The sequence below is a fragment of the Cyprinodon tularosa genome, unplaced genomic scaffold, assembly GCF_016077235.1.
Source record: "Cyprinodon tularosa strain WSP-4 unplaced genomic scaffold, ASM1607723v1 ctg417, whole genome shotgun sequence".
Lineage (NCBI taxonomy): Eukaryota > Metazoa > Chordata > Actinopteri > Cyprinodontiformes > Cyprinodontidae > Cyprinodon > Cyprinodon tularosa.
Genome location: NW_024039138.1, coordinates 1,294,975 through 1,318,997, shown reverse-complemented (window position 1 = coordinate 1,318,997; position 24,023 = coordinate 1,294,975). Strand labels below are relative to the sequence as shown.

Here is a 24,023-nt window from a genome sequence, read left to right as displayed (position 1 = left end):
CCAAGGGGAAAGGAACACACACAAAAGGGCAACAGAGAAAAACAGAAAAACCTGAGAACTAACATAAATCTAGAAACTACAACAAAATAGGAATTAAACCAATAAAACTAGGAAACATGGAGCAAAGTAAAGTACAACATAACCAAAACCATGACAGAAACTGTTTATAAATGCCTAAATTAACTTAAAATGCCAGCAAAATATGTCAATTTTTTATTGTTCTGATGCCTGTAGTTTGTTAACTTGGCAGTAACCAGATTGATATAGAACTGACTTGAGTTCTACGTTATCAATCTGGGATGGACAAAACAAATAGCCATAGCAGAGGAATTTAAATCAATAGAATTTGTCTAAAAACTAGAAGTGGGCAGGAATATCTCAGTAATGCAACACATAATTTTCCAATTTTACAAACAGAGAATACACGTACAAGTAGTGACCCAACAATCATTCTGCGGCTTGCTAAGTGAATATTCTGCAGGATGCTGAGACAAAAATGGACTTTTATCTCTAAAGCCAAACAGAAGAAACTATATCATAAGAGTCATAGAAAGACAAACGTTTTTCTCTCCTAAATATGTGAATTCCTTGATGTAACTGATCCATTCAATTCTTTAGGCTGGAAAAGGTCGGGTCACCCTATGTGGAATAGTAGCAAGATATTGATACAAAATAAATGACTAAACAAACTAAATGATGGATAAAATGTTCTTATTCAAAGCCCGGATTTAGATCCAAAGAAATTTTTGTGGTTGGACTTTAAAATAAAATAATATTGCAAAGAAAAATGGGCAGAACTCCTCTATAGCGAGGCTCTTAATTTCTTGGTAGTTATTGATTGATTGACTTTATTGATCTCATAGTGGAGACATTTCTTCTTTGGAGAAGAATGTGGCAAAGGAAGAAAAAGGTGCTATACAGGGTTATTGCACAGGGTGTTTACATGGGTATGTATATCGATGGATATATATATATATATATATATATATATATATATATATATATATATATATAGTCATTGCATTGGGTGCCAAATGTAGAGAAGCAGGTTATTGCACAGGGTATCAAATAGTAATTGCACATTATACATTGCACAAGTTATTGTTGTTTTTATCATTAAAGGTATTGTGGAGGATGTTCTTTTTCTGGGTGGATCATCAAAATCAGTGGTCCTCCTAACTGTCAATCATTCTGGTGATATGTTCACGTAAGGCCATCCTACGTGTTTGTCCCCATTTTTACTTAACGGTGGTGAGTCTGACATAGTGGAAAAACTGCAAATCTTTTGGAAAGTAAGCTTGTATGAGCGATGCAAACAGCAACCTTTAAACAGAGCGTGCATGAGGAGAAATCTTGCATGCTCTTGCACGCCTTTAATAGTCGTTTCCTCTCTGGAGCGTGTACAGGGTTGTGAATGTGCTTTTTTTTATGACTTGAACTTTATTTAGGTTTTAACAAAATAAAACATACAAAGTATACCATGTTGCACATTAAACCAATTGGGTATGCAAGCACTGAAAACATAGACAATATAAAACAAAACAAACCATAAAAGAAGAACAAGAAAGATGCCAACAATACACTTATACAAGGTTACAGACAGACATTACTGATTAAGGTTGATCTGAGCTGGAAACGTCATTGACCCGTATAGGAAAAGTAGGGGGCCCATTTGTCATTATAATCATCTACTCTATTTAACAGTGTGTATGATAATCTTTCAAATGCTGCCAGTTGTCCAAGTGAGGTGTACCACTGGGTGAAAGTAGGTGTTGATGGGGCCTTCCACTCCCTTATCAAAAGTTTTCTCCCCAGCATGATGGCTGTCTGTACCCACTGTGCAAGAGAAAAGGGCAAATAACTCAAAGCTAAGTGAATGTGCATTTTTTTAAGTGGAGAGGGCAGGTCTTTTCAAAAATTAGCGAAAATCCTCCACTATACTTTTAATACTTAATTTGGAGTTATTGGGGAACGACTAATTTTTAGTGTTGGGGAGCATTTACTGTTTCACACAAGGTTGGTTTGGATTATTTTTAATTAATAAATTATTTAAATTAACATTTAACAGCTGCTGTTTGTATTTCCTTTGGTAATCTTGATTAATCTTGATTGATCTTAATTGTTGAAATATTTTAAACACCGCTGTTAATAAAAATTTTTTTTCTTCTTCTGGTCTAAAAATAGAAAGAAACAGGATGAAAGGTATAAGGAGACCAAGAGGATGCTATTTCACTGCTTTCAAGCGTCATCCCCCCTCCCCAAATCATTCTACCTTACTGCACTGAAGAAGAAAAAAAAAAGCGCTCACCCAGCCTGAGTGGACAACCATTCAGCCAATCAGCTCCTTGCCTCCTGATTCTGTCATCAGGCTTGGATATCGGGGAAGGATTCACAGCCCCTCTGCTGCTGCCTCTACTGTTCTCTCTGCCTCTGTGTGTAGGTTTTGTACATACGGACGGCTGATAAAGATGAAATGCCAGGATTGGGCTGCCTCCAGGGACACCGTCTCCATCCTGTAACGTGAGGCAGCCAGCAGCACCGGGAGATCAGCGAGAAGCTGCATCCATCTGAAGAGGCGCCTCCAAAGGACCAGGCGTGATCCAACAGGAGGGGATATTTATATATATATATTTTTTATTATTCTCTGCTGTGGAGAGGAGGAATTGTCGTCATCCCCCCTTCACAAGCATCCTTTTTTTTTTCTCTCTGGTTCCCCCTCCTTTCTCCTCCGCCCCCACTTATATTTTCCCCCTCATTCTTCTAGAGGAGCTCGTTAGAAAACCAAACCTCCATGTATGACAATTTGTACCTGCATGGATTTGAAGACTCGGAGGCGGTGAGTGTAAATCTGCTTATATTGTCCCCCTGCTGTGTGCTTATTAGTAGCACACACACACATTCACAAGAGGCCTTTGATGGGTTAGCCAGTATAGTGTGGTCCTGGGCTACGCTTGGCTGGAAGGGGGTTGGGTGGGTGTGTAAAGGAGGGGAGGGGAATGCACATTAGGCAGATGGCTAAATGGTTTCTGCATATATCTGTATGTATTGGTTGGATATATCAAAACCAGGGGAAACCAACAGAGCCATAGAAGAATCATCTAGTCTTCTTTACACGCTTTCTGTCCAAGGTTCTCAGAGGAAAACCAATGGATGCAAATGACCCCTCGTCATTCCTCACCCCCCCAACGGGTCGCCACCGAAATGACAAATCATGTGTCACATTCCTGCACCCGTCACTTTTCCTGAAGAGTATTTCTCATCCAGATGCGCTGCTGCGCGGCGTTCTGGCTCTGACGGGGCTCTGAGAAACATGCATCGTGATGTCATTAAGTGGACTCTGATGCTGATGAGTCACATGCTGAAGCTACTCCATTGGATAATACCTCTGATGCTACAGTTCTTCTCTCTTTTATGCATGTTTTGGATCAATCCAGGTTTTTGGAGAACATGCTGATTTCAAAATCTTAATTTGTCTCAAAAGAACAAATTAAGTTTGAAAGATGATCAATATTATCTGACAGGGGGGTTTCCGGCATCTTTTTCACATTTTGTCAGTTTACAACCACAGAACAAATGTATATTTGCTTTCATCCCTCCTTACTCGAGTACCTCTTAATAAATCCCAGAAAACTACCTTTGTTGGTTCCCAACTTCCAACTTTCCTTTCTCTAAAGGCCAGAGAGGGTTGCCAGTGATTATTGGTGAACAAACAACACCATGAGGACCCAAGACAACAAATAAGTGATGATTAAATATGAGGAGAGGTTCCTTTGTGATCTTTTGGGAAGTCAAATTTAGTGGATTACTTCACATCTTCGTAACCCATAAGAAGTCTTGTTTGCATTTTGCCACAAGGGGAGACAGAAAACATGCAGAAGAAGGTGCTCTGACGCTAATCGTTACCCATCATCCATCTCACTCTGTATCACCATCACTGCAGTAAACCATGATGGTAGTACCATCATCAGAAGGATGAAGCTGGTCAGATATTGAACTTCTCAGAGGCTTGAAATGAAGTTGAGTTGGAGTTTTAGCATCTATAAAGACCGTGACTCTTAACATACAAGCAGAGCTAATCAAAAAGAAAGCCAATGAAATGTTAAGGACTCCACGACCTGGACTGTGCGCATGCTGTCAGCCGTACAGAGTACATACACATGCTTCAGCCTTCATAGTCGGCCAAGCCTGTTTTTACATTTCTAATGACATATGGCATGTTTTCCAATAGGTCCATGGTATCATTAGACAAATTACAAAAACAAAGTTAGATGCGCTCCTTTTGTTTATTTTTTTCCAGCTTTTTATTGCTATTACAATGTCACAAGTACATAGCAACAAAATGAACTTTCTGCATTTAACCCATCCTCTTGGGGAGCAGTGTGGGGTAAAAGGTCTTGCTCAGGGACCCAGAGTTTCAGTCCGTGGGAGTGGGGCTTGAACTCAGAACCTCTGGAATCTGAGCGCAATGCCCTAACCACTAGGCTGACACTTCCCTTGTGCCACTTCTTACTTTGCACACCTGTCGGTGAGGTGGACAGAGTGGTTGAGACGCCATGGGTCCTTGCAACTGTCTGCTCTAGGCAGTGCGCTACTGCTAGAGCCTATATCTTTGAGGCTTGTCACCTCAGTGTCACATTTACAACAATTTTGTGTCAATACTTGATCCTTTCTCGCTTTGTCTGCGTCAAGTTCACGTTAGATCCAAGCGGACTGCGTTTAGAAAATGGCCTAGTCAAAGTCCATAACCATATCTAAATCAAAATCTGTGACAAGACTTGAAAACTGATGTTCTTAGATGATTTTCATCTAATCTGGCAAAGTTAAGGTGGATTACAAAGAGGAAAGTGTATGAATTATTGGTTTTACTTTTAAAGACTATCAGCTGTGATTGCATTGCCTAACAGGGCAGGGTGAAAAAGCAGCCGACTTTTCAGACTATTTAATAAATGCAACTATTAATTATATTGGTCTATTGGATGAAACCGTAATAAATAAGCATATGTGGATTTAATGTGACAAAGCTTAAAAGGGTAAAAATACTTTCACAAGAATCTCCAGATTTCACTTCTCCTTTAACATTTATCTTAACGAAGAATAAATAGACAAGCTTGATATCTAACTATATAAGCGGCAGCCAAAACATTTGACTCCTTATTTCTTTTAGTAGCAGTTTTATGGAAATCTTGCACATGCCCAGAAACATCCTTAGACAGGGTGCTTACAATCCAAAGAAGCAGTGTGCTGAAGTCAGGCTTTCCTCTACTGCTTACTTGCCTTAAAAGAAAAAGAAAAACTGCTTAGCTGTGATGACTAACTTGATTGATCATCTTGGGACTAATGGTCCTGCTTAATTGAATCATCATTAGTAGCTGATTGTTTAGATTAAAATAGCAGAAGGAAGCATTTCATCTAGTCTTGTACTGGCAATAAAACAACACAATAAAGTGGTTCTGGGATGCTGAGCGAAGGGACTGCAAGCCTTGCATCCCTAAAAGCGTCGGTTTAAGATATTCTCCATCTGTGTAAGAGAGTAAAACAAAAACTTAAGAAGATGAATGTTGGGTTCAGCAAGATTCAATATCAAGCTATGCTAATCAGAGTTAAACGGTATTCAAAAGAAAAAAAGCTTGACCCTATATGGAAATAAAATACTGGCTCCCCAGCCTTGACTCACATATAAACTAAAGTCGCATCTCATCTCAATAATATTTAGATATGACACTGGTTTACTCTTAGCAGCTATAACAGCCTTAACTGTTCTGGAAAGGTTGCTCAAAACGTTTCGGAGCTCATTTCTGTCAATTTTCATATTTCCCAGTAAGGTCACAATCTGAAGAAAGAGGAGGCCTGGAGCTCAGCCTCTAATGTAAATGATGCTAAAAGATGTTCTTTCAGGTAGAAAACTGCCTATGTAATTACTTAGGTGATATTTTAAATTTGTAAATCAATCTGAAACATAATGAACAAAAGGAAAAAACACTAAAAACAGGAAAGAAAAAAATACCCTTTACGAATAATAAAACCAGATAAAAATGTATTAATCCAGCATTTAAAAGGTTTAATGTTCTAACCTCCAATTTAAACCGTGTGTTGAAGAGCTGGGAGTTCACCACCATCTAATGGAGGTCATGATCATACAAGCAGCTGATGTTCCTGCTAACTTGCTCCCTTCTATATTAAAATATTACCTAATTTTCATTAATGAAAACCAGTCCTGCACTATGAACTTGGCACACTGCAATCCCTCCATTAATTATCTATTTTTTACCTTTATATCAAAAAGCTTCAATCCAGTGGACTTTGTTTCACAGTTTGAAGATGTTTGGCTTCCCATCCAGGAAGTTTTTTTAATTAAAAATGTCTGAAATAGCATTGAGTTTGAGGCTTTATAGAGTGGAACGAAATCAAAGCCTTGTTTTGGCTTAGAACACAGGCTTGGTCTGTAGTGCATTTGTATTTAGCTGGTTCATAGGTTTTGTTTGATATGAAGGCCTTCTTTAACATGCTATTCAACAAGTTTACCCTTTGTTGTTGATCTCAATTTTAAAGACTTTCAGTTATCTCTGACTTTAGCTTTTTTTGGGTTGTAACTGTAATGGTATAAAGGGTTATTTTTTATGCTTTAAAATTGATAAAACAAGAGAAAATCTCACTCATTGTATTTAATGTCTTTTTGCTTAAGTTTAATTACTCATGATGTCATTTCTGTCTGCAGGGCTCAGCTGATTCGTATACTAGCAGACCATCAGACTCAGATGTATCTCTGGAGGAGGAGCGCGAGGTGCAGGCTCAGGTCCAGAGCCAGAGCCCAAGCCAGAGCCAAGGGCCGGGACAAAGCCGTCAGGAGAGGGAGCAGCAGGCCTCCGTACAATTGGAGAGAGCCAAGGTTGTTACCCTGAGGGAATACTGGCGAAAACCAGAAGATATGCTTCATCGTTTTATTATGATGGAACATTGTTTTGATACCATGATGCACTTAATTTCAAAATGGTTTAGTTCAGGTTCTGTAGCTTTAAAATCATAGGATGAGTTATATATTCACAATCTAATTACAAATTCTTGCAGCACTCAGTCAAATCCAGTTCCTAATTTAAAGATAATTTGTAAGTGGAAAAGTATAATCACACCCACCTGAGAGCAGTGAGGGATTCCCTTTACAGCAATCCCTCATCCTGAGCAAACAACAGAGAAGACAAAAACCCAATTCCATTGCACTGGATGACGCCTCCCGAAGAACCCAGCTTTGAAGACTGAGAGGACAGAAAAGAGACCCAGCAAAAAAACAAAAAAAACAAACAGAAAACATGCTGGTTTAAGAGTTTGTTTTGAAATGACAAAAGAAGGGCTGAGATTACTTAGCTAATGGCTCCATGTAGGAAAGAGAAAGAGGCAGCCAAACAGGAAGTTCTTAGCCAGGTGTACTTTCCAGAACCCCTTCCCGAGGAAATTAGTTATTGGCAGCAATAGCTCCTGGAAAGAAGTTTCTACGAGAATGTGCTCATATGAATGACTTTTTCCAAGGAAGAAACACAGTTAAACAGTGAAGTAGAAGGACAGGATAATTTTTTTAAGGGAAAGTTAATAGGGGCACCCTAAATTGGAGGCAGCAATAGTGACAATGGTATAGCGTGGGTCCTACAGCCCTTAAAAGTTGCTTAAAAACATAAAACTGAATAGATTTTAATTGACTGGATTTGTGTTTGTGTCTGTCAGAGTAAACCAGTTGCATTTGCTGTAAGGACCAATGTCAGCTACTGCGGCGCCCTGGATGAAGATGTTCCAGTACCAGCCACAGCTATCTCTTTCGACGCCAAGGACTTCCTCCACATAAAAGAGGCATGTCTGCGTATTTCTACAGCATAAGTATCCTGACTTTCTGTCACGCAAAATGCATTGAGTAGATATTTAAAGTGCTGCTTATGTTTTCTACGGTTTTCAGAAGTTCAACAATGACTGGTGGATCGGTCGCTTGGTAAAAGAGGGCTGTGAGATCGGTTTCATTCCCAGCCCTCTGAAGCTCGAGAACATCCGGCTCCAGCAGGAGCAAAAGAGAGGACGAGTCCAAGGGTAGGTAACAGATAAACATGTCTAACAATGCAGAAAAAGGTCACATTACGAGAAAGAGCTTTTTAGGTTAAGATGTTTGCATAAAATCTCATGTTACTTCAGCGTTTTATCCAACAGTTTCTTTTTTATTTGATGATTAGGAAAAAAATTTAAATAAATCACAAATCAAGGTGACAGACACATGCTACCTAGAAAAAAAAAATTATGAACTACAAGTCTGAAGACAAAAAACTGAAATCTTGTCATATCATAATTTCTTGAAATATAGGTAATGTAAAATAAAACTCTTTACATTTAACAAATTCTCAATTTCATTCAAAAACATTTTGTATGGAATTTGTTTAAGTTAACTTTTAATTAGCAAATTTAATTTGAAGATCTGTAATTTTCAATATTTTTTTTTTACCTGTATGGTTTTGGTTTGATTTCAAACAGGGCCAGTCAAAGATAATATGAGGCCCCAGAGCAGAATTTGATTTGGGGCCCTATACTAAGTTAAGTGTATCAAACAAAGAAATCACAACTAACGAAGAGGATTTTTGTTAATTTTTCCCCTTAAACATTTAATATGGTTAAAAAAAAAATTTTTAAAAACTAGCTTATCATCTAATTAAATTTTCTTCAGAACCGTTCTGGTTGCTCGCGCTATCTGCTTTTTATAAAGCCTCTGATCAGATACACTTCCAGATGCAAATATACAAAAATTATTCAAAATATTTTCACAGAAAAAAATGGCCTATATCCATCAATAAGTTTTTCATTAAACTGAGATTCAACCTCTGTCTGTAATTCACAGCTCCGTGCTATGCCTGTTTCACTCATGCTTTATACAAATTAGCTCTTCTTAGTGTTTCTATCGCTGCTTTCCATTTCACTATGTGTATAACTGGTCATTAATATTCTGTCATCCCTAATTAATGCAGTAACTCATTCTCACATCCATAACCCTTGCAGGGTGCCCCGCCCCTTCTTATGACGTCATTATATGGCAACTCAGACTGAACAAACTGTATTGCATCCGTTTCTTAAGAATCAGATCTCTTTTGAAGTCTCAACATTTCACTACCTATATTTGCTGTTATTTTGCATTGGTGATCTAAAGTAGCCGAAAGTAGAAAACAGTTGTTTTCAGTCTTGAAGGTAAATACTGTGTTGCCTGGGGAGTGCTGGCCTAGTGGGTTAGTGGAGTGCGCTTGTGCTCTGAGAAGGTTGCAAGTACCCGGGTTCGAGCAGCCCACTGCTCCCCAAAGGGATGGGTTAAATGCGGAGGTTAATTTCTCCAGTGTGAGATTAATAAAGTTCAATCATTTCTAAGACAGACTGAGCTCTGCCATTTACCAAGCTTGTTTTTATTCTTTTTATTAAGATCTGATTGCAGGGAAAGACAAATGGAACATCCTAAAAAATTACTTTTATAGAGATTTTAGATAAAGAAAACAACAGTTATTCCAAGTTATAGAATGCAGGTTGTTGCCTAATATGGCTAACTGACTGAGCTAATCAAGGCTCTGCATGGTTTTGTAGTGACTTTTTTTTATAAACATGTTTTTTGTAGTTTTGTTATTAATCAGGTAAAACGTAATCCGTCACTAGACACGCTAATGCTACAAATGCTCCCGACTCCGCATACAGAGGCTGCGTGATGTTACTAACGTTGTCTAGGCAACCACAATGTTTTACATCATGTGGCAACGTTCAGCCAATCATGTAGCGTAGCGTCACTGGCACGCAGGGCCCGAGCAGATCTGGTACCTACACTGTTTCGAAGTACTATATGTTGTAAATATATAAGAATAAGAACATGAATCCAGGTTTTTGAAATTTTCAAATATCAACTATAGCATACATTTGTGAATCCTTTGTTCAGTATTTTGTAAAAAAAAAAAAACATAGTGGTAATGTGTTCAAACTGATATGCAGGGTAGATTCTTAAAAATGCATAGTTTTTCAGTCACTTTTGGTTTTATCCAACCAGAGGCACCTTCTTTCACTTTTGTATGACCCCAAGATCATTTTAGGTTACTTACTATCGTATTAACCAGTTTTTTTATCTAAAGTTTCTTAAACCAAATCAATCATTGCAGCTATTCCAGCCACACTACCTTTGATTATTAATGCCTCCCCTGGTCTCTGAGCTATCTGGCCATAGCAACTGTACCATTCCTTTTCCAGTTGATGAAATTAACAATATTCTGTAAGATTTTAAAAGCTGGATGATCTTTAGTTACTTAAACCTTTATGAAGGTGAAATGAATTTATTTATGGGTATCTGAGAAAAGGGGAATACAAATGTAAACCACACTTTTGAGATTCTTATGGGTAAAAACCCATTTATCATTTTCCGTCCAATACACAACTATGCACTTGTTTGAGTTGGTCCATCTTATAAGTTGCTTAATAACCATGAAAGAAAAAAAAAAGGTAATGAAGTATGAATAATTTTGCCAGCAATTTATTCTGCCATGTGTTATGTTTCTGTCACGTGTAATTCCTTGGACCGAAATCTGGTTACTTCATTAATTTTAAGTTTGTGGATTGTTGTTTCCTATTCAGATGAAAACCTCTGAGGTTTATAATATATAGTCATAGAATGCAAACTTATTATCTTTCCTGGAGCCATAGAAAAAACATGATTTTAAAACTACATCACTCTAATGATCTGGGCCTTTTTTAGGCCTCCATCCTCTCAAACACTCATAATGTTCCCAGTTTACATTAGCATTTGAGCTGCAGATACTTGTACTACCATAATGCTACCCTAGCACCTGGGGCTGCAACTATTAGACTAATTTAACTATTTTGGGCGAACATCCTTTCCATTGTCTTTACTTACCTACTTTTATGAGTAATTATTCGGCATACAATTGATATTTACAAGTATTAATATCTACATAAATTGATCATTTAATAGGTTTTTATTAAAATAGTTATTTATCTATGATTTCACTGAAGACTCCTAGATGACTTGCAGAGACACATTATTTTCTCTTTAACCCATATAACACCAATTCTTGTTCTGAAAAGAGCATGAATGCTGTATTTATAATGATTTTTAATGATAGTATATTGATATGCATAATTAATCTCAGTGTTTTTGTTGTCAAGTAATTGATAATAAATATATGAAAAATTAAAATGTTTTGCCACCATCTGTATTAGAGGGAAATAAATGGTAGCGGGGGCAACATGGGTGGTCAACGATTGGCTAAGGGTGACCATAGCCCCCCCTGGCCCCCCATCTAGCTCCGCCCCTGTCCTTCACCTTAGTAGGTTGTAATCACATGTAGTTCCTGATTGGTTTTCTGACACAAATATAAACAAAAGTTTATATTTTTCAGTTGAGATTTCGCATTACTCTCACTCAGCAGCATTTGCAAAAAAAATGGTTTTGTTTCATTAGACTCGAGACCTTAGCATCGCTCCACCTCTTTGCATTCAAGAGCTGCCCTCTCCATAGGGATGTAATTCATTTGCTCCAGCCGCGAAATTCGCATTCGGTGTGAACGCACCTGAAGAGAGCAGCAGAAATGACAGCTTAACCTCATGTTACTCTTTAACCCGATGCCATTATCTCTTCTGAACTAACATGTCATCAGTTGGACTTTTAACTAATGCATGCATATTAGTAAAAGCTGTCATATTATTGCTGCATTCTGTTTATATTGTCTTAAATTTTCTCCCCTCTTGTCTTAAAGTCAGAAAAAGCTGGCATACACTTGATCTTTGCTTTTATTTTTTTGCCTATAAACAAGGTTGTGAAACACTGCAAAGTAGTATTTATCTGGCCGGCTAAATGGTAAAAAAAAAAAAGGATACAGAACTTCTAAACAAATCCATTGTTGATGCAAATACCCGCCATCTTGAACCTGGAAGTCAGCATGACTGCTTTGAACGGAAGCCGAGAGCGGTTGTACTGAACTATCTCATTATCACGGTTAAACTGTTAATTGTTTTCTCAGGATAATAAGATAATTATCTTATTATCACAAAAAAAATTATTGATTTCTTGAGATAATGATTAACCTATATGACTAATGAATGAGGCTGGCCAACAGACCTGGATTCCCAGTCCATCCATGCCTGCGGGGCCCGCAGTTGCGCAGTTAGTTATTTAGTTTCCTTTTTCTTTTCACTCATTGTCAAGATGATTTGATTGCATGGAATACAGTAGTACTGGTTGTTTTTTAATGACAGTCTTTAATCTGGACTCATTTTGGTGGTTAATGCATCTTATATCTGTTACAGGCGTAACACCGGGGCTGTTCAGAAAACACCCGGCGCTAAGGCGGGGGAGGCATGGGTCTAATTGCTTAGGAATCATAAGTGGAAGCAAATCATCAAACCAACAATGTTGTCTCGTTACCTAAAAGTTAAACACAGGATTATTTACAGAATTATACATAGGCTGCCAATACTTATACTTATAAATCCTCTCCCACTGTTCTGGTATTGAAGGATGTAAAGAGTTTTAAGACACACCAATCATCTCGTTATCACGAGAAAATGTCTTTCGTTTTCTTTAGATAATGAGAGTGTCGGAGGGACACGACCGCTCTTGGCTTCCGTAGTTTTGCCCTGACTTTCCTACATATAATTCAGCTTTTTTAGCTGAAATTTACTTCTCAAAGTTTTGAAATCAAATGCCGCACAACTAACTTTAACATCGTTATAAATTTACTGTTGAGCTAATGGTAGTAGCTGAGTTGCTGTTAAAATGCAGTTATCTGTTAGCTGATATGCACTATTTTACACTTCCTTTGCAATATATTTAAGAGTTGTACATCAGTTATTTAAATACATTTTCATGGCAAACATTCATGAATTCAAAAGCTGTAATCGACTAAATCTGAATAGGATTTCTGGGGTAAAAAAAATTATGGAATACTGTTTTAAATGTAGTTTGAGGCTAAAAAAATCAAATAAATTTTTTCGTTAATTTTTAACATTAATGCTGCCATGTTTTTCTGTCTTTTTTTTTTATCCCTTCTTGTCTTTTTCAGTAAGTCTGGAGGAAACTCCTCTTCCAGTGTGGAGGATGAGGTCTCAGCCTCTATCCGACCACTCATATCCTCAGCAGGTGAGAAAATCGGACGGGGGGGGAGAGGACCAATTATAACCCGCCTGCAAGCTCACAGCCAAACATCCTGAAAATCAAAAATCATAGATAGTATAAGAATCTAAAGCCTTCCCATGTCTCCACATAGAGCATAAGGTTACTTCATAGAGTCGCTGGTACATTTTTCCATGATCCTCCTCTTCCTCCAGTTGAGGACTGCAGGCGCTCTGAGACTGGGGCTAACCAACGACAAGACTATGACCCCCCCCTCTGAACTGCACTTTGTGAATATAACTTTAGGACTATAGATATACCTTTTCATTTGTTTTGTAGATATTATTAATAGGTTTCATTTGTTATGAATCGTAACAAATATCTGGTTATATAAAGTATGTTTAAGTATTTATTAAATATTGCAGCTACTGATGGCCTTTCTCTTTGTCTTCTCTCCCTTCCTACAGGAAAGCAGAAACAGAAAGTGGTAAGTTAGTGGCTGTAACTCACCCATTCCCCCTTCCTCAGCTTTTGCTGATTCCATAGTAACGTGACAGGCTCATACTGTACATTGCTTCAGTTTTACCGAATCAAATCAACACTTGCAGCTTCTATTACTCATAAGGAAATACTCCTTTAACAGGAATGCCCTCACCTTTGTAGGTTCAATGTAAATTTTGTGCTATACTACAATACTAAGAATCAAAATATAGAAATGTGATATGGATATAAACCTATCCAATCAAAATTTAACTAACATTTAAAACTAACAATCTGCACATTTTGGACAATTAAACCCTGGATATGATAGAGATTGAGATTATTTGTTGACTTTCAAATGAGTTGCAAAATTATCTAACAGATGAATCCTTGGTGATGTTAAAATAGTATAAAAGTTGAAAAGTTTGAGTACAATGAGTGAAAATATCATACACTGTATGCCCGCCCTATCCCAAATACACTTCATCTAAAGCGACCAACAGATTCCAACATTTTCCTTCAGGGTTTCCAACCAAAGAGCAGACTTCTTGGGTCCATTATTTATGAAATATCATGCCAGTTCTAAAGCAACAAAAGCGACAACAGACTATCAAACTACCACTGCCATGTTTGATTGTAGGTATGATGGTGAATCAGTCAATTTATGACTTAAAACAAATAGTTATTATATTATCAGATAGAAGATATATGATATATGATGTGTAGCGTTTCTGCATAAAAATGTCCTCAGTAGAAAATCAACTCAGATCATCTTTCTCCCAAATATTTGTTTATCTGAAACTGATAAAGAGGTAAATACATCTTTAAAGCACTGTATCTGAAATTCTAATAATATATTTCCTATTAAGGTAAACTTCTGTATGTTTTTTTTACCTCCCCTATGACATTGTTTAGCAGCGTGCAGCAAATAAATCAACAATCTGCAAGTTATTACAGGTTTAATGTTTGTGCATAAAAAAACAAAAAAACAGATTTTTATTTGAGTAAATTTAAAACCATCTATAATTATATCACATTTAAGCTATTTTTTAATGCGGATAACTTGTCATTTGCTCCATGCTCCAACATTGCCATATATATCGCATTTTACATGCAGCATTCCTTTGGCTTCAGCTCATTGTAACCATCTGCTGTGTGCATTTATGTGGTTATTCTGAGCTGTTTTCCGCATTTGTGACAAATCATCTCCTGCCACTCTATTAACAGACGGAGCACGTCCCTCCATATGATGTGGTACCCTCTATGAGGCCTGTGGTGCTTGTGGGACCTTCACTCAAGGGTTACGAGGTAAGCTGGGTGTCCTTATGGACGAATCTAAAATTAGAATCATGCAGTTTGAAGCTCCTCACTTTTACCAACACATTAAAGCAAAGAATCAGTGCAGAGATGGACATAAGGTCTTGCAGGTTTTGCAACGAGTCCCTAAAAATAGCTCGCTGTTGGCAAAGTAAATTATGAGTGTTTCATTGACCATGTGATGCACTGATTGCAGTCTAAGATGAGAACAGGAGGTCAGTTATAAATATGTTGAGTAAGTGGACCGATTTGGTGCTAGTAGGAGCTGTATTGTATTGTTACAATATATCACTGAGCCACAGATAAAAAGGCATGAACAGTTCATCTGCATTGTCCTTCTCTGCACAGATGAGGAGGTTTATCTCAACAACTGTAGCAAGATTCAATTTTGAATATCCTTTAACAAGCCTTGCAAAAACAATATAACTATGTTTGTCCCCATTGAAAGAACAAACTTCAATGTATATTATTTAGATTTGATTTTATAATTTTCTATACATAAAATCAGAAAAGCTTCTTATGCATTGATACTTAGCTCCCTTCAATCTCAAATCTTGTGCATCCGACTGTCTTGGGATTAACAATTTGTTTATGTTGCAGGTAACAGACATGATGCAGAAAGCCTTATTTGACTTCCTGAAGCACAGATTTGATGGCAGGTGAGAAGAAAAAAGATGAATTTGCATGTTCCCACCGGTCTTACAATCTAAGAGTTAAATGACTAAAAGTTAAATGACTTTGGACATAAAGAGTCTAAAACGTTTTTCATAACTGCAAACTGGATATTTGGCTTCAATACCTTCAAAAGAAAAATACTGCAATTCCCAAATACATCAAAGTTAATATGTTAGCAAGAGGTGACAGGCTGATCCTGTTTGGACCAATAGTCAAGAAAGGAACACATTTTTTAAATGATATTTATGTAATAAGTCATATACACAACATATTGAATCCCAGTCATTACAGTATGAAGGCTAGTATGAATTACAGTATGAAGGCCAACTTGGATGCAATATTAGGAGAATTTATTTACCCAGCATGGATAAAAATAATGTATATTTTTTTTGCTGGTTTGATGTTTAAGAAAAATGGTTAGGACATTAGAATTAAATAAAAGACTAACTGACCATTTATTATTTCTATGTGTTGCAGATTCATCCGTTTCATGCAAAGCTCATTTAATTTGTTCAATAAGCAATCACAATTCTTCACTTTTAAGTCCTCTTTTGCAGTAAAATCTAAATAAAGGGTGTTGAAAAAGCTCCCCCCTGGGCAGTGAAAATATTAGACATCTGTCAGTTAAAACCTTCATGCTACATATTCAGATATGGAGAGAGATCTGACTTGTCATGTTTGAAATATCTCTTTTTGTAGAATAACGATAACAAGGGTCACCGCAGATATCTCATTGGCCAAGAGGTCTGTTCTCAACAACCCCAGTAAGCGAGCCATTATAGAAAGATCCAACACTCGCTCCAGTTTAGGTAAGATTTTCACGGGCGATTATAAGTCAAAACATCTTGTAAACACATTAAAACTCAAATGCGGTTTATATTAAGCTGCCAAACTAAAGAGTTTTTGAAACTAACTGGAAATCTTGGTCCACAGCTGAGGTGCAAAGTGAGATTGAAAGGATCTTTGAGTTGGCGCGCTCCCTTCAGCTGGTTGTGCTGGACGCTGACACCATCAACCACCCAGCCCAGCTCCTCAAAACCTCACTGGCGCCCATCATCGTCCATGTCAAAGTCTCCTCGCCAAAGGTAAAAATGGAGTTAAAAAATATGGGGGCCTCAAACTTAAAGCTAGAGGGTTAGACTGACTACATTAGTCAAGCACTTTTAGATTTTTTGCAAGTTTTGGTAATCATAACATTGTCGTTTTTGAATAAACGTCCTCATTTTATCCACAGAAGGATTATGCTGAATCTATACTACAACAAATAAGGTAGCTGCAGTATTCATGATGAGGAATACTGTGGATTTTGGTAAAACTGGAGTTTTTAAAATTGCTTTTGTTTTAAGTTTTACAACTGTTTTTAACTTAATCACATCTTTTTAAACAGTAGACTATAAGGATATGCATTTCATGGGTGCAGATTGCTAAGAAAGTGACATGCATCTGACTACCAATATTAAATGTATACGACATCTGCCTTGAGCTCTTGAAGTTGTCAGGGGTTTTATCTGGCACCAACAGGTTGAATTTCTTAGAACAGAAAGGAGACATTAGAAAAACAACAAAATCAATGGTACTATCTACAAATGATGCCTTCCCAAATAAAGGGTACATAAAAACGTAAGATTTAGGTAAAAAGTCTTAAATAGTGCAGACAATAGCTCAAAAACACTGAGTTGCAGTGCTTTCTTTGTGATAAAGGCCACAGAGTAAATGACAGCAAAAGCAAGTTTAGCAAAACATTGTTAGCCCCGAATCTTTTATTTAAGACCGTTGTCTATGAAGAACAAAAAACACACACCGAGAAGACGCAGCGTGATAGTTTGTGCAAAGATAATCAGGAATTTCAACTGAATGGAAGTCAGCTTTGTCAATTCTTGCATCCAGAAAGAGATACAGCCCACCACAGAAGCCCGCAGATGTCAAAGGAAAGACAAGGTGCCTACAGAGTTACTGACGGTAAAGACAATCAAGGTTTCCAGGCAGGAAAGAGACACTGTTAAGCAAAATGTGTTGCAGAGCCAGGAGGACTGTTCTTAGTATCAGCCGACCATTTTTATTTTGAACAAAACAAAGCTAAATCTCTAGAAAACTTCATTTGTTTCTTTTCTCATCATGAGCTATAGCCTACATCGTTCTTGAAGGTAACTCCAACTGAATGTGTTTTAATGTTTGTGTTCAAGGACCTCCTTCATTTTTTCCATACTCCAGGTTCTTCAGAGGTTAGTCAAGTCCAGAGGGAAGTCTCAGAGCAAACACCTCAATGTCCAGCTTGTGGCAGCAGAAAAACTGTCTCAGTGTCCACCGGTAAGCACCCTCTTTGGGTTTAAAAGGCCATTGTTTAACATTTCTGAATCAAGTAATAGGGAAAAAGAAACCATGCAATTGTAGACGCAAGTATAAACTCTTACATCGTCTTTAATAACAACTTAAGTTAATCTGAGCCGAAATGGTTTCCATATTTCTGTCTAATGCCTCCTGCAACTAACAGGAAATGTTTGACATCATCCTGGATGAAAACCAGTTGGAGGATGCCTGTGAACATCTTGCTGAATACCTGGAGGCCTACTGGAAAGCAACTCATACCTCGATGGCAACACCTCTAAACCCTCTGATGGGACGAAACCTTGGATCCACTACACTCACTCCTTACTCCACCAGCATCTCTGGTCTGCAGGTATGTCCAATGGCGTATTTGACATAAGACCACTTTTGCCCTATCCTTTTTTCTTAAGAGAAGTGAATATACTTAAATTTAAGCATATTTATATTTTAGTTAAGCTCCTCTTGCCCTCATGTTATCCACGTTGGTTTAGCAGTACCGTCTATTTGTAGTGGCTTATCAGTGTCCTCGGTACGTTCTTGTGATTACCAGAGCCAAAGAATGCGACAGAGCAACCACACAGGAGACCACTCTACAGCCAATGAAAGGCGCAACCTGATGACATCAGACGAAAACTACCACAATGAGCGAGCGCATAAGGGACGCAACCGCATGTCTTCTGGCTCGCAGCACAGTCGAGAGCAGCAGGACCCCTACCAAGATTACCAGGAAACCTATCAGGACGCCTACAAGCCCCATCGCAATCGAAGTTCACCAGGCAGCTACAGCCATGATTCCAGGCACCGGCTCTGAGCCCACTTCTGCCATCGCCAGAACTCCTCAGACCCAGGTTTCAATGAAAATAAACCCTGCAAAAGAGCAAAGATGGTCCCCAAATTGTCCCCCCTTTGGTCTGACTGGCAAGTTTTCTTTTTCAAAGTTGAGTAGGATACTGATCAGGTATTTGTTTTTAATCAAACTGTCAATCAAAAGCATGAAGAAGTCAGAAGATTCTGAATGCCAACAATAATTCCCTCTGAAATTCCTTTTATTTGTCCTTTGGGGATCTTCTTGGATTGCACTAACACATGCTCTGCAGATGTGCAGCATGGATTCTGCTTGTTGCGTCTTTCAACGAGATGGTTTTGGATACTGAACCGGTGGTGATGTAAAGGCACTGGTGTGCCTGGAGTAACACCAAGTAAGAGGAACATTTACTGCACAGAGACTGCTAAAAGGCTGCTGCCCCTATCCCGGGCTGTGTATAAATCCTCTCACCATTTAGCTTATTGCATGCTGATTAGTATGTCAACCTCCGCATCCACTTAGCTAACATTTTGTACCTAGCATTCTGGTTAAGGTTTAGGTCCAATTTTCTAAATTAACTGATTCTGGATCTGTTATTGGTGAGGATTGTGGTCCGGTGTGCAGATAGGTTTGAAAACTGGTGCTTCACATACCCCATCCCCATATCCCTTAACATGTTTTTGCTATTTGCAAATCACTTTAAGCAAGGCCAGCTTTTCTGTAGCATAGCTTTAGCATCTTATTAGGGAGTAGCCCTCGTGGTCACAGGCGAAACAGATGCTGATGGTGCTGGGATCAGGTTAGAGCTACACCTTAGAGCCTCTGCTCTGAACAGGTGGCACAACGAAGGCACTATCTGTATGTGTGTGTATATATAGGATAGTTAGCTACAATAGTAAGATGCAACCCGAGAGGTTTTTTGTGTTTATATAACGGGGAGATCGTCTGAAGAAAGTCAGGATGTCTTTTTGGTTCTTATTTCCCCTAAACTTCAGTGAAATTACAGTATCGTCAGCATATGTAGAGAATTTGTGTCTATTCTTTTTACATAGGAATACACCCATCAGTTTATGCCGATACATTTATCTTTAAATGGGGTTGAAACAAACAGAACAATCATGTCATAATAATTTAATGTGTAGCTACCATGATACCCTGATGGCAAAGCATGATCCCTATGGATGTAGAATAGGAAACCCAATGCACTTAACCAATTACTTTTATGAAAGTAAGGAGCTTCCTCACCTCAAACCCAAAATGTAGTACAGGTGAATACTTCCCAAGTACGGATGAGATTTGCATCTCATCTAAAAGAAAAAAAAAAGGTATATGCAAAGAAAAGATTTTGCATGATCTAAATTGAAGAAACCAGAATCATACATTTCTGCTTATTTTGTCCAATTAGTTATTCATCAAGGTATGCGATACACTTAAACTTACTAAACATCCAGATGGTGCTTTGTATAAATACAGAGAGCTAACTTTGTTCATGATTCTGTTTGATTTGCTGTTGTGCTGATTTTTTATACATACCATATGCTTCTAAGATACCATACACAAAAAAATAGATTATCCAAAAGACTGCTTGAAGAGATTTATCCATTTTTATGACGATGTGTCTAATTTGCTGCAGAAGGCTTTTTATTTTTTCCTATTTTGTTCTTAACGGGACATATAGAGTGGGATAAAAAGCTATTGCTCCTATTAGGGAATTTTATTTCTGCTATGTCAAAAAAAAACAAAAAAAGAAATTTATTGATGGAATAGCTGGCCAATGACAGCAGCAAAATATAAAAGTCACACTTCCTCTTTTAATTATCTGTAATATTTAGGGAAAAAGTTTAGCATTTCAAGCTCAGAAGGTTGCCTAAACCGTACCACAGTTGGTTGAGTTGTGGTGTTGCATGCATTACGGTTGCAGTAAAGATGCCTGGTAAATAAAAGATTAGTAAACATTGTTACTAATTACATTTGGAAACAAGTCACATTTATATTCCCTGAGAGCGTGGTACGCCAAAGTTTAAATCAAAATGTGAATCAGACACACTAAACAGGCTTTATCTGAGAAGCTTTTGTACCTTTCTTAATACTATACAAGTGTTTGCATGCAGCTGGTTTAAAATTGTATCAGTCTGGGCTTCAATGATGAAAAGTCTATACTTTTAGAGGACATGTTACAGATGTCAGGCATGCAGCTGTGCAAAAGTGGAATGCAACTCTTAGTAATGCATCTGAGATCTAGATCATTTATTTCAATTCAAGGTTTATTAGAAATATTGAGCCCCAGTGCAAACCAGCCCCAGCAATAAAAGAATGAATATCCCAAAAATATTTTTAGCCCAAAGGTAGCAAACCCTGGACTATCCCGTTACATTCTTTACGTAGCCTCAAGATGGCAGTAGCATGCTATTGGTAGGTGAGCTGGAGGAGCAGCGCCACGAAATGTATGTTAGCACATGTAGGTTAAGTGTTAACTGTCGTACCTGCATCCAGTAAATCTCTTGGCATCTTAAGTTAAGATAAATTCAGATTAGCTGGACGGCTAAGACTCCGAGACATTGCCTGCTACCATCTTAAAAACCGCTTATTCTCCAATTTATGCAATCGCTTCAACCTTTCAACCTTTGTGACATTTGAATGTTGGTTATTTAAACAGAAGTTGATGATGATTCCAGATATAATGTGAGTAGAATGATGTTCCTGCATAAAACATATACTAGGATGGAACATGTAAAGGACTGATCGGCAGTTTTTGAGCTGATTTTATACGTTTCTGCATATTTCCAGGTATGCCAGCATATAAAAAATATGCCACATTACTCTAGATATGAAGAAAGAAGGGGGTTTGAGTACATTTTTAAAATAGCATGTGTGTATTAGGATCAGAGGTGTGGACTTCACTGTGATTTTCTGGCTCATGAGGAGCTTCATAACTTTTTCTATGTCTGTTTTATTTTAATTGTATTCATCATAATAAAAGATCAAATGACCATCTGGGAATTGCATTGCAAGGCTCTCTGGATGCCCCCAGTTGGTCAGACTAGTTTAAGTCAAGTTAATCAGACTCCAAGAAATGTGAAACATCTGCCTGGCATAATGAGGAAGTACGTTATCTTATTATAAAGTCATTGTGATATTTGAGTAGCAGTTGTCTGGATTCTGTTGCAGTGGCAGCTCAGAGCGTTGCTTCTAATGTAGCATATTGCATCGTGTCTAGAACTCTGTCTGTGAGTTTGTTTAAATGTGAAATGCACAGACGCACAACTTAACACAAAAGAGCCAACTTCTTAGGACGAGATGTTCATCAACACCTTAAGAATAACAGAACCTGTTTCAAGGAGGAAAATGTTCTGATTTTGGACAGAAAAGATCTCTAAACTCTTGACTACAAGAAAGCTACACATTTTAGCTTTCAAAAAGCACTGAACCTTATTATCAGTCAGTTTTAAACCAATTCAAATCTGCATGTGACTTAACATCTCGAACTGAGTCAGGCTAACAGCTGCTGTACCGACACCCTACTGTACAATCGCATGTGAATTTAGATCCACAGAACATCTCAATTAGCTACAAACTTCTTCTTCTCTGGCTTTAAATTGGGAAAGAGCTTTGGATAGAAGACAAATGTTTTTCAGCTACCAAAGTCAAGGTCAAGTAGTTTTGATAATACTGTTTTCTAGGAGTTGCCATATCTTAGGTGACGAAGAATATTCAACAGTATATCCCAAACATTGCACCTGATTTCTGATAGGAGTGTGGGAAAACGTTTGGTGATATGTTGCGATCTGGTATAATATTGATCTTTCCGTTCCTAGTCCATCCATCCATTCCATTTTTCGTCATGTTTATCCCAAGCGGGGTCGCGAGGGGTGCTGGTGCCTACCTACAGCTTTCTATGGGCGAGAGGCGGGGTACACCCTGGACAGGTCACCAATCTGTAGCCGGGCAACACAGAGACAAACAGGACAAAAAACCATTCACACACTCACACCTAAGGAGAATTTAGAGAAGCCAATTAGTCAGGTTTTTGGACTGTGGGAGGAAGGCAGAGTACCTGGAGAGAACCCACACATGCTCAGGGAGAACATGCAAACTCCATGCAGAAATCGAACCCGGAACCCTCTTGCTGCATGGCAGCAGTGCTATCCTCTGTGCCAATGAGCAGCCCCTCCATTCCTAGTATCGATTAAAAAAAACACACTGCAGAAACAATCTCAAAATGAGTTAATTGTCTTAAATTATTTAAGGGTATTTACCCCTGATTTCCGCAGGTAAATAAGATTATTTGCCAATGGAATGAGTATTTTTACTCTTAAAATAAGGTGTCTAGATTATGCACTTGAAAAAAGACGATGCAATTGTTTTTTCTTATTTTAGGTGTAAATTGTCTTGTTCCATAGGCAAAGTGTCTCACTTAAATTCTTAATTCAAGAAAAAATGCACTTGTTTGAAAAAATTAATTATTTAGATTTAATGTTTTTGCAGTGCAAAACAAAATTTTGTACCTAAAGCAATGAGGGGAAGTGGGCGTCACCGACGCTATGGCAGATAGTCCTGTGGAGCCCTTTGGCTGTGCAGCGCAGCACCATATCTGTAGTAGAGACACCCATAGTGGAAGAAGTAGACGGACCCAAACCACAAAAAACATGCATACTAAATTAACTAAATTATCAATATCTTCTGATGAAGAAATACAGCCCTTGCTTTTGTTATCTATACATTTAATTTTGAACGCTGAGGGGGAAAAAATCGCAATATATTCCAATGTGGGTATATTTTGATAATATTTTGATAGTATCGTATCGCTACACCCATGCTAATACTTAAATTTCTGGGGACTGTAGGTCCTTCATAAGTGCAATACTTCCAACCCGCATTCAGACCTATACAATTTTGAGGTGAGGTGAAAGGTTTATAAAAAACAAAAAGTCAAGTTGCCAATTTTCAAGCACCTAGCTTGGTCTGCTAAAAAACGTCATTCCTATAAGTAGAGTAAACAACACATGGTTTATTTATGCTTACTGCGCTACTAGGTATATATGCCAACATGTCTTATTTAATTTATGAAGATCATTCTCCATCAAGCATTTTTCATGTAAGGTGATCAGGATCTACATAAATTACCACCTAATATTTAAATATTAAAAAATGGGTAAAAATAGTGATGTACTTTTACTTTACTATAATATTGACAAATGATCAAACCTGATAAAAACTCAGTTTTGTAATAAAATGTGTTTATTATCCAAACTATTAATGCACTCAATTCTCTGTGCAGGTAATTTATATACTTGAATACTCTGT

The 24,023-nt window shown here is 37.8% G+C and overlaps 1 protein-coding gene across 3 annotated transcripts in view; it reads left to right on the top strand.

The window, feature by feature from the left end:
• The window catches only part of LOC119792313 (voltage-dependent L-type calcium channel subunit beta-4-like), a 28,921-nt gene extending 8,268 nt beyond the window's left edge, over window positions 1-20,653 (top strand). The window contains exons 1-13 of one of the 3 annotated variants that reach the window (XM_038298909.1): window positions 2,351-2,836; window positions 6,716-6,886; window positions 7,714-7,836; window positions 7,940-8,067; window positions 13,068-13,144; window positions 13,585-13,604; window positions 14,825-14,905; window positions 15,515-15,573; window positions 16,289-16,398; window positions 16,523-16,674; window positions 17,801-17,896; window positions 18,081-18,266; window positions 18,465-20,653. In XM_038298909.1, the coding sequence (XP_038154837.1) occupies window positions 2,792-2,836; window positions 6,716-6,886; window positions 7,714-7,836; window positions 7,940-8,067; window positions 13,068-13,144; window positions 13,585-13,604; window positions 14,825-14,905; window positions 15,515-15,573; window positions 16,289-16,398; window positions 16,523-16,674; window positions 17,801-17,896; window positions 18,081-18,266; window positions 18,465-18,725 (1,509 nt within the window). In that variant the 5' untranslated portion in view covers window positions 2,351-2,791 and the 3' untranslated portion in view covers window positions 18,726-20,653. Of the gene's footprint in view, window positions 1-2,350; window positions 2,837-6,715; window positions 6,887-7,713; window positions 7,837-7,939; window positions 8,068-13,067; window positions 13,145-13,584; window positions 13,605-14,824; window positions 14,906-15,514; window positions 15,574-16,288; window positions 16,399-16,522; window positions 16,675-17,800; window positions 17,897-18,080; window positions 18,267-18,464 lie in introns of those variants that run through there. The other 2 variants (XM_038298906.1, XM_038298908.1) reach the window with 2 other exon arrangements.
• Window positions 20,654-24,023: the final 3,370 nt, after the last annotated feature.